The sequence below is a fragment of the Geospiza fortis genome, unplaced genomic scaffold, assembly GCF_000277835.1.
Source record: "Geospiza fortis unplaced genomic scaffold, GeoFor_1.0 scaffold173, whole genome shotgun sequence".
Taxonomy (NCBI): domain Eukaryota; kingdom Metazoa; phylum Chordata; class Aves; order Passeriformes; family Thraupidae; genus Geospiza; species Geospiza fortis.
In genome coordinates this window covers 422360-433857 of record NW_005054334.1, presented here as the reverse complement: position 1 = coordinate 433857, position 11498 = coordinate 422360, and the positions used below count along the sequence as shown (strand labels likewise).

The following is an 11498-nucleotide window of genomic DNA, read 5'->3' as shown; positions in this document are numbered from 1 at the left end:
ACTGGGATACTTCAGATAGTGGGTTGTATCAGTGGCATCACCAGAACAAACCGTACCAACATGGTCACACCATTTAAAATGCAGGATGGTCATCTGGGGAAAGGGAGTACTCAACTGAGCTATTCAGGATGTAGGGAGTATCATTACCAAACACAAGGAGCAATGTGCTCATACGATGCAAGCTCAGATACTTATGGCACAGTTAGCCACTGTTAGAGTTGAAGCCAAACTCAAAACAATTGATGGATAATACAAGAATCTTCTGAGCTTCCTGGGAGTTGCTGAGGAGTCCTTTCCTCACACTGGTCCACTGGAAGTTCACTTTCTCCTCCGCTTTTAGACTAAACAATGATTTCATGTGACATATTCCCATCAACCTTTCTAAGTCAGTTGTCCTGTAACTTAAATTTTCAGCTCTGGTGCTTTGTGGAAGCTATTTAATTTCGGCACAAATGACAGCAATTGTGTGCACTCTTCTTTGCTCATGTATACAGAACTCAGTCAAGAGCATGCAAGAGTAATCTCTTAAAGTGATAAAGTCTTCAAAATCCTGGGTAGGAGCAAGGCAATTAAATTAGCAGAGTTAATGCATTACATTTAGCAAAGGTTAAAGATAATTGAAGAGCTCACCCAGCTCCACTGAAATCAATGATGTATTTCTATTAGCTTGCAGGAGTACTTGACCAGGACAGATTATTTAGAAAAAGAATTTTCTGCATAAATCTACTGATCAAACATTCACAGAGATAACGTCTAGCATTTCATATTCAGGCTTCAGGTTACAGGATATTGTCAGAGAAACAGTTAAAACCATTAAAAAGATAGGAGGACTTAAAAATTTAAAAGAATCCTTCCTTTACTGTGGGCTCTTTAATCACAGCCAGAAGACAAGAGTAAAAAAAATTGCAGGAGGTGCTTCAAATATGTGGAAAACGTAACAGATCTGGAAATCTCTCGGAATTAAAATCACATATCAAAACTGGTCCTAAGATGTGTGGTAAAGAATACACAGAATGATGCTGACATTTTTATTGGGACCTATTGTACACCCAAAAGTCAAAGGGAAGGTCTCATTCCAGAATTTCACTTAATGTAAGGTGGGTGTCTAGGGTCCCTTTACGGCCAGAAAAGGAATTTCCAAACAATCATGATAGGCTAAGATAATCAAATAACATGTGGAACCATTTGCCTTCTGGATACCTATTGGATAAGATTATTTATGATGAGCAGCCCAATGAGCAGAACAAAGAGCCACATCCAGAGAAAGAAAGGATATACCTTCAAGTATTTAATATTTTTGGGAGTTAGTAGCAGAAACAGCTCTCTCAAAATCTGAACCACTTTTTATAACTTCCCATGGATAGTTTAGGATGTGTGCAGACAGATTTCTCTCTTTAGCTTTCACCTGGAGTAGTTTCAACCATTATCAAGGGAGCAGTGTGTACATGTGAAAACAGTAACATTATTTATATGTTCGCATTTCAGAGAGTTACCCTATAAGTTTTTCCTGCACCAGTTACTGAATGCATACATACTTATTGATTGTATTTTCATACAGGGCAATGTTACAGTCATTTTCTTCATTCACATCCAAATATTCGACAAGGCCTTCATGCAAGAAGTCTTCAAAATTCCTACAGATAAATTAAAAATTACACTAGAAGTACTGACCTTATATTTCTGCAAATTTAAAATACTTAGTACATATATTAAAGGAATGTAATATGTAAAGCTAAATGAGACAAATACTTCTACATGTAGAGTTCTGTGCATATGACATATTGAAGAAAAATACAGTTTTTTAATTAATCCTGTTGCCCATTCACTGCATCACAGTCTGGCAGATGAATGCTACTTACTTGAACAACTACATAAAATCTTCCTATATGTACTCATCATCACTGTATATATAGGTTAATATAAGGATGATCACATACATTTTTGTGATTTGTGGAATTTAATTAGACCTAAATTTAAATGCCTTTGTATTAGTGCGGTTTTTTTTTAAATACATTAAGTAAGAATTTGCAATGACTTTCAAAAACTCTGAATGTGCCCAGTTTAGGGTGGTTACGTTGGATACTCCTGTGAGGTGTTTGATTTTTCAATCAGGAGGATGACTGAAAGGTTTGACTGCCTCAAACCTTCCACTTGCAGCAAGATGAGGCTGTGAGATGTATTTATTCTGTATACTCACCAAATCTCACAGCAGTAACAAAGTAAGAACACCAGCCCTAATTTGACTTTAAACAGAAAACCTCCAGTACAAAGATTATGAATTTATACAGGAGAGCAGACTTCTCTAATTAGCTAACCCCAAGACTGTGAAATACTGACTGACTGAAGAATCTCCACACAGTATTTACTTGGTGAAGATCAATATGGCCTACTTGAATTGTGTACCTGTAGCCCTGAGCCAGTTCTTCCATATGCTTGTTTGTAACTGCAGGTTTTTGTTTCTTGACAATTATGTAAGGCCTGAAATGTAAAAAAAAAAAAAAAAAAAGGATGGTCATAGCAAATACTTAGGCAGGTAACTTAATTTATTCTTACACTAAGAACCCTGTCTATGCACAACCTATTCAATAAACTGTTCTTAAAATTTATTGGCCTTTAACTGATAAAACCACATAAATAAAATCTGTAACTATTCAGACCTTAGTTTGATATAACTTAAAATGTGTAATAGAGAAATAAAGACTTAAATTTTGAGGTGAAAGCCATTTTTCCCCTTTAAATCATTCAACTAAAATTTTGTAAGCTTTACCTACAGATTTTGATGACGGCTTTAAAAGATTTGAGATTTCCCAAACTACAAAGCTAAGAACAGCATTTGGTACTGTGGTTTTTACAGAACACTAAGTTCACAGTTTGTGCTCAAGTGTCCACATGTAAGGCTGCATTTTGCAATTGCCTACACGCTGTAAAGTACAGGCATTTACTGTGGGTAATCTCTGATGAATCGATAAATTTCAGTAGCACATGGATCTCTGAAGGCTTCCCTACCACACAAAAACACCGACACAAAGGATGGCATGCAAGAAGGCAATGTCAAGGGCTGTTGCTATTTGGACAAGTTGCTTTGATAAAGAGCAGCAAATAGCTACAAGATACTTGTGGAGCCCCCTCTGAAGTCTAAATAACTGTTAGAAGACTAATAAGCACTTTTAAATGGTTAATAGAGATATCTGAACAATTACAGGGTGAGGGGTGCCACAAAGCAAACTTGGTAAAGCCTTGCAAACCCACATGGTTTCCCTTGCTTTTATTTTAAAAATGGTCAGCTTTACTGCCATCTCCCAAATGACACATATTAGCCCTGACTGGAAAACTGATTTCTCTGCCACTGAATATGGCCCTACTCAGGATCTCTTGACCAGGTATGATTAATTGACAGTTTGTGTATTTACTGTTTTGGAGCCTCTGACATGCCTCAAACTGCATTCAACATGCTCTGAGATTCAATTAATGAACAAAGTTGAATGCCACCAGCAGTTGTGACTGCTGCTTTGTTGAAGTGAGCACAGAATATGCACACAGCCAGTCAATGCTAAAATATGTATATATTCATTAACCCATTCTGTCTCTTCCAACCTCTGCCTATTTTGAATGAGGGCTTATTTAAGGAGAAAAGAGACGCTCAAGTCTTACTGAATTTGCTTAAATCTGTTCCTGTGAAAGTCTTAGCCCAGTGCATAGAAATTTATTATAGTCAGTTCAGTAGTGAGGTAATTCTGATGAGAAGTTTACCTGCACAATCTCCCTCCATCAGAGGAAATGTAGACACATCTGTCAGAGAGATTTGTAGAGATGGAAACAAATTCATTGATATAACCTGCTCGACGCAAGATCCGAAAGGTGTTGACTAATTTCTGGTGATCACGTATGACACCCAGGATGTTACCTGGTCAGAGAGAGAATAAATACCTGATGCATCCTTTGCACATCCAAAAATATTTACAAATTCTGATCATGTGTGGCATGCACAGAATTACTTCTGCTTCTTGTAAATAATGAGTTGTTGTAAAATCCCCCTTCTCTAACATGAATAGGAACCAGCTCTTTTTTCTTCTCAATTCAAAATTGTCAGAAGTTCACAAGTCATCTACCTGCATGCTTCCAAACAGCCTGAGAAACCAAATGGTGTGGTTCTTCCAGCTTTCTTCTAGTATGTTTTTGCTCAGGTGCCCATTAATCAGTTGGTACACAAGATAACAACTCTCAAGCCTGCAATTTCATCTGTACTGAAACGGATTCAAGGTTTTCAAGAACAGACCAAGGAACGGCCCTGCTGCCTTGTCAGAAATTTTGAAGTCCTGATATTATGATGTATTTGATCACTCACAATAGCACTAGAATTTCTCTTTTAGGTACTTAGCTCAACTCAGCTATCTTAGCAGGGCACTTCAGCTCATACTTAAATATTCTGATGCACAATGAACAAACAAGAGAGTAAAATTCATTTAAAGAGTCGCCTTACCAAAGTAATCTTATCATATAAAATAAACATCTATGCTCACATTTTAAAAACTTTAAAGGAGAAGACAAAGGATGATAGGTTAGGGAGTTTATAACACAACAGAAGGGTCTTCACAGCTTAAAGAATTTGTACTTAACAGAGTATCTATCTTCTTAAGTCATAAGTTTAAATCAGGATCAAGTCAGCTATCCAGAAGTTTGAATTTTTTATGGAACCCCAAATCAGTGGATTGAACAGTAACTTGACTTGTCCCACTTAGTACTAGCTCATCTACATCTGGGAACCGACTATCTTGCTCTGTACTCCAAACTGTGCTTGTCAAGGAAGAGTCTAATATTTTTGGCTCTACATTCCCCTTTGGACCACAAGACAGAAGACAGTTCATGTGGTTTCACTGAACCTTATCTTTAACACACTGCTAGAGAAAAGCAGAGCAAAAGAACATAGTTTGATCAAGTATTGCTTTTATGTTACCAGGAAAAGGCAGGGTGGAAGAACAACCGCTGTTTAATTCAAGGGTAAATGGAGAACTTACTCATGGTGACAAACATTACACACTTGTCCCTGGAAGTGGATGCTACTGACAAAAGGCTGTTTTGAAATCACAGCTACAGTTTTTAAATGTCAGTATTTTGAAATCTGATACCATAGTACCTATTGGTTTAGAAATGCTAGAAGATCAGTTGTAAAAGAAATATGAATGTGCAGATGCAAAGCACATGTACCAAAACATCCCTTTAACAAGACAGGCCTGTTTTCCATGGTCTAATTTTTCTCATCACACACAAAGCAAGATGCCCCCTCACAAGTATTTTTAAAGAGAATGGCATTGCTAAACTTCAAAAATAATATTCTGATGTTTCCTTTCTTTTTTTAAAGGCTCTTTAAAATGCACAAATATATATAAAACATATAAAGATTACAGAAAACTAAATGCTTTCTGTAAAGGAAGATCTGAATTTGTGAATTTATTACAATATTACATATTACAAATTAAAGTTATTTTCTTTACTTCATGAATGGAACCTCCTTTGGCCAATATCTAAAAAACAAACAAACAAACCCCTAGTTAAATGTACATATTTTTGTGCCTATTTATGCAAGTGGGCTTAAAAACAGGGCTGAAATTTGAGAAAGCTTCTATTTCCCAGCTCTACACATCTGCAGTCAGAGTTCTGAAGACACAACTTCATGAAACTAAGTGCGATCATCTGGCCCATCTACTTTGCCCAACCCTATCAAAATATTTACAGAGGAAATTATTTGCACGTGGAAAGCAGCATCTGCTGTTGACTGTGATCCAAGAACTACTGGAGGTTTCTGAAGCCTAACTCTCCATCAGCAAGAAATCAAAGTCAAGATTGGTGAAAAGTAACATACCATTAAGAAAAACCAGGAACACGTTTGGGTATGAAAGTTCTTCACCACAGAGCAAGTTGACATCTTCAACCCCAAGATTACTGGCTAATTTAATAATTGGGCCATCTTCCATATCCGTAGTAATGTGAGTCATGAGGGCAAGGTTTTTGACCAAACCACAGGCCTAGGAAAAAACAAAATCAAAACCCAGTAATTTTATCCCTTCTCTTTCTATGTGTTAATACCATACTTGCATTTTTCTCCCCAAAATGTATTTATGATTGACAAAAACAAAAAGATGACAGAGTGAAAGAAATTAAATTAATTACCGTAAAATTATAGAGGAAAAAAAAGGTAGAATTTTCTATATCACACTGAAATGTAATGTTTTAGCATTTACAAGCTAATAAAAAATATAGGCACTGAAACACATTTTAAGTTACCACACTATGTTTCTCTCCTCAGCTACTCAGCAGCATAATGGAAATGCAAGATCAGTCCATTGATCAATTTTCCACGTATCCTGTATGTTCTAGCACAAACATTAACATTTTTAAATGAAAAAGTATCTTATACAGTGTAACTTTATTTCATCTGCCTAGTAAGACTAGCTTATATTTACTTATTCAGAAAGTTCAGAGTTCCTCCCCCCAGAGTATCTTCTATCCAGAAAAAAAAAAGAAAGAGAAGGAAAGCCAAACAAAACAAGACTGCTGGAATCAATTCCTTGACTGAAATATGTACAAAGATGGTTTTCTTCCTCAAGCTGACCGCTAAAGAAATACGGGTACATGTTTCCAGAAACCTGCAGGTTGATACTGCAACTTGAAAACAGAATGTTTATTACAGAACAAAGGGAGAGGAGTTTAGGACTCCTCTCTTTCTGCTCTCACCAAAAGAGAACAAGTAGTTCCACTGCAAAAATGAGACCTGTTCATGTCATTCTCATAAAGCGAAATGATTTCAGAACTGTTTCCAGACAGTCTATGCAGGAGAAAAAAAGACACTATAGTAAGGAGGACCCGGATGTAAACAGGTAGGATGTAAGAAGTCACGCAAGTTGTGCTACCAGGCTGAGGATAATTTATCTCTGCAGATACTTCTTCATCAGAATTATTCCTCTGATAGAGGACCACCTACTTCAAATTAAACAGTGTCTCCATTTGTCAGGACAAGAAACACAGAAAGCAAAATAGAAATTCCTCACCTCTCCTTCAGGAGTGTCAGAAGGGCAGAGCATTCCCCACTGAGATGGCTGTAGCGATCGAGGACCACTCACTTTCCTTGTCTTTTCAAACTGAGAAGAGATCCTGGTCATCATTCCCAGAGCAGATATGTAAGACAAGCGGGACAAGACTTGTGTCACGCCTTGGCGGTCCATCTTGAATCTCTTTAGAGACCAATTTCCCTGTAGAATAAAATTAATGTTAAAAAAAATTGTGCAGTTTGTCCTTGTCTTGACTTTCTCCAGAGTTTAGACAGAATGATATCTGAGGAGCTTTGCAAAACAAATGCTGCCCGTTTATATTAATCAAATTTCTAACTACCTATCTGCCTACAAACTCCTAGTTATAGCACATCTGTATTAGGTATTAAAGAGAAGCTGAAACAACAGGACTGCTCTTTCAGATGAGAGGATACTTTTGCTATTATACATATTCCATCACACAAATAGTCTTTTTCACCTGTCCATCACAGGTAAATTAATACTCAAATTTAGCTAAATTAAATTATTTTGGTTTTTGTTTTATAGATTTGGTTTTTTTAGTATTTAAGAAAGGAGAAAAGGTCTTTGGAGTGATATAACACTTTCACAATAGATCCCACAAGCTTTCAGTTTTGCCTTTTTCATGATTTGTTACTTTTGCAGGAAACACAGACATTTATGCTAGAGAAGTCTGACATCAAAGCCCTCTGTACTTTTTTGAAGCCTTTTGTTTTGGAATCCAGAGGAAAAAGACTCACTGATGTGTCTTCCCAGGGAAGTGTGTGTGTGTGTCCGTGTGTGTGTGTCTGTGTGTGTCTGTGTGTGTGAGGAGCAGGTCCTCCCAACTTCTGTTTGGATTACATCAAATATGAAATGTAAGATACATGAACATCGCAGAGGTTTTGTGTTTCAGGACTGTCACAGGCACTCTCACTTGTGGTTTTAATCACAACAACAGAGGAGTTCAGAGCATGTTCTAGGACACAAATATGCTTCCATGCAAGATTTAATAAACTCTACTGTGTCGCAGACATCTTTTCATGAAAATCCTTTCCTTAGGATTTTTTTTCTCCTGAGAAGCTGAGAGGCCTCAGGGACAAAATGTAAACAATGGTTATCTGCTGCTGTGGAATGCAACAGGTGGATCTTTGATTGGCCCATCTTGGATGTTTATAATTAATGGCCAATCACAGCACAGCTGTCTTGAAGAGAGTCCGAGACAGCTGCCTTTGTTATGATTCTTGCTGATTCTATTCTTAGCTTAGCTAGCCTTCTGAGAACCTTTTCTTTTATTCTTTTAGTATAGTTTTAACGTAATATATATCATAAAATAATAAATCAAGCCTTCTGAAATATAGAGTCAAATCCTCGTCTCTTCCCTCATCCAAAGACCCCTGTGACCACCATCACACTACTGCGATCTTGAAATTTGGTGTTAAAAGTTTTGCCTTTGTGACATTTACTCCATATCCAGTTCTCAGCACCTGAGTCAGTGGATACAGCAAGTTCCTGTCTGAAATACTATTTACTGCAGGCATCATGTTAATGTTCAGTCCAAAGATAACATTTTCCCAAGGACTTCCTTCTGCTAATTCTTGAACCCTTTTTGGCAAACTCAGCTCACCAATGTTAACAAATAACTTGAAGCTTCCTTGCTGTACTACACCAAAACCCTTTTAGAGAGTGATTTGCTTGGCTTTTTTATTTCCACTTTTAACAGCACAATCCCATTCAGTGATCAACCGAAGAAAACACCATCCATATGAATGGTTTTGTTATTTTGATAGTCTCCAGTCTTCTACTGGAGACTACCAAATAGTTTCAAATTTGTAAAAGCAAGTGGGAAGACATCATGACCAATGGCAAGTCAGTCAAATGAAACCTGTTCATTTGTTCAGCATCTTTGGGAATGGTGCACTCACTGACCATTTCATTCCGTAAAGACTGAGAGTTATGGGAGTGTAAGTGGAAGAATACAATAAATCAGCAGTTTTTCTTCACACTAGAAAGTATTGCATCTGTAGGCTAAATAAGTATGTGGTTTCTCCTCTGCTGCCCAGAAGAGTCTAAAATCAAAAAGGCTGGGGAAAAAGGGGAAGTAAAACTGCTGCCTGAAGACATTATCCAAAATATTCTTTGGGCTTTGGAAGGGACAGAGTGGATCCTTCAAAAGTTGTCCACAAAAAAGAAAATCAAAAGAGGCCAGGGCAGTTGTGAGACCACCCCCACTGAGAACATCCTGTTGAGAACTCTTATGAATGGGAAGTTGCCCCCTCAGTGGCATCAGGTGATTCTTCAGATGCTGCTATGTCCATCAGGCTTGTGGCACTACTGCCTGCCCTACCTTCTCTTCTGGGGTTTTCCAGGGTAAGGAGAGGACCTGTAGCAAACATCATTGAGCACCACTGTAAAGCTGATGCAGTAGGGCTATGAATTCTTTTGCATGCTACTGGTGTAATTATGAATCTGCTCAGTTATTTCATGCTCTTTGAGACTATCATTGAAGCATTCTGGTGAGATTGGAGATTGTAATTTCCAAGAATCATTTTTATGGTATTTGCTTAATCTCTTGAATGGTGTGCACTGGGCATTGCTCCTGAGAAATTATTTTTCAATGCTTAAGAGCAGATGGTGTTTAACTGCTTATGTGGCAGTAAAAAAAACGTCCAAAGACACAGGAAGAACAAGACTTTACTGAATATGGGCTGAATACTTGCAGATTTATCTCTGTCAGTCCAAATGGAAAACCTGGCACAAGCTAGAAGAAAGCACTAGCATTTAGAGAAACAAATCTGTCAATTGTTTTGGTTATGTGCACTGTGGAGATTTAACTACATTTGGGGCACTCATAAAATTAAACAGTGATAAGCTTTAACACTGGGATTTGTAAGTTACAGACTGTTGGTGGTTTTGGATGGAATATGTGGAATTAATTTGTTTACAAGAACCAAAGAAAAACCTGTTTCATACTAGGCAGAAAAGTCCTCTCAAGAGCACCAAAGATTAAAAATTAGGTTCCACAATTTTTACCAGCTCCTAAAATACTTATGTCTAACCTAATTTCTCTTAAAAATCATGCATTTCAAAATCTTTTACAAGCTACTAGCTGGATTTCAGGAGCAATCTCACAAATTGCTCTTGCAAATATCTGAGGTGAAAGACAAAGTTAGTAGCTATTATTGTTCTTGTCCACTGGCATGAAGGAAAGTATCTGTTCCAGCAAAAGACAGAAACAGGCTAAAATCCAAGGCAAATATTTAAAGGGTAATTATCAGGATTTTTTAATATTATGGCATGCAGCAGATTTCCCTGTTAAATAGATCAGTACCATTAGCAGAGAAGTACAAACTTCTATGCTGCAAATTTGTTCATTTCATCAACTTCAAAATAAAAAGGCACTGCCCTCAAAGACCTCAAAATTGAGGTTGAGGGGATTTTTTTTTTCCTCCTGCTCATGATGTTTTCCTGCTGTTTTTCAAAAATCTTTTGTACAAATGATGTAACCTGACCCCAGCTAAATCCAGATAATAAAAAACTACATAGTCAAGTAGAATCTAGAAGAGTCAGCTGGATAAATACAACCATGACCACTATTATAAATTTGCCTGCTTCTACCATTCCTTCTCAAAAAGTAAAACATCCATTTGAAATAAAAAATGCTTGATGATTACTGATTCTTCAGTGAATTCCAAACGCCCTGCCCCTGACAGAGTTTTCCAATTTTAATCTATAAAAATCATTAAATAGATCTGCTTTTCAAACCAAAACCAGAAGATTCATCAAAAACAAATGCACACATTTCCATCATTCATTATGGTGGAAAAGCTCTGCATCCTAGAATGAGAACAGAAGTACTTACTGTGGATATAGCATTAACCATGCCATTGGAGATCTGGTCCTGCCGCATGTGCTTCACGACATCAAACTGAGCTGCACGCTGCTTGGGGATCACCTGGTCAGCAATCTTTTTCAGCTCAGAATTAAATTTTTTGAACAAATCTTCAAACAGAAGAGAAAGAAGCTGGAAATACAAAATGGTTAAGGGAAAAATTATACTTCTTCAAGTCTATAAAATGAGGAAAGAGACTACTTGTCAGTTAAAATGTAACTTTTCTGTTTCACAAATGATAGTTTTACCACAAGTTTTTGCCTCGTTACAGTATTAGAGAACTTTCAACAGAAATTAACTAGAATGGTCCAAGTTTATGCACGTATCCCTTTTTGCTTTGCTTCAATCATTCCTTCAAAATATTTTAGCACAGCCATACTTCTCTATGCTATCCTGCTACATTACTGTCCTAAGTTGACTATATGATACTTTTATCCCCAGTTGTCTTGTTCTGTTTATGCTGAATAATAACTTTTGCACCTTTACAACTTGTTCCTAGTGAAGGGGGAAGAGAAGAAGTGTGCAGTTTGTTTTCAGACACTGCACTCACTCCTCCACATTCC

General features: G+C 37.1%; 1 protein-coding gene across 1 annotated transcript in view; it reads right to left on the bottom strand.

Moving 5' to 3' along the window:
• POLR3B (RNA polymerase III subunit B) overlaps positions 1-11498 on the bottom strand; it is a 72357-nt gene that overhangs the window by 36752 nt on the left and 24107 nt on the right. Inside the window, exons 13-18 of the mRNA XM_005421792.2 lie at positions 10906-11067; positions 7047-7247; positions 5861-6023; positions 3751-3904; positions 2404-2478; positions 1536-1634 (exon numbers count right to left, since the gene is read on the bottom strand). Of these exons, the coding sequence (XP_005421849.1) occupies positions 1536-1634; positions 2404-2478; positions 3751-3904; positions 5861-6023; positions 7047-7247; positions 10906-11067 (854 nt within the window). The remainder of the gene's footprint in view (positions 1-1535; positions 1635-2403; positions 2479-3750; positions 3905-5860; positions 6024-7046; positions 7248-10905; positions 11068-11498) is intronic.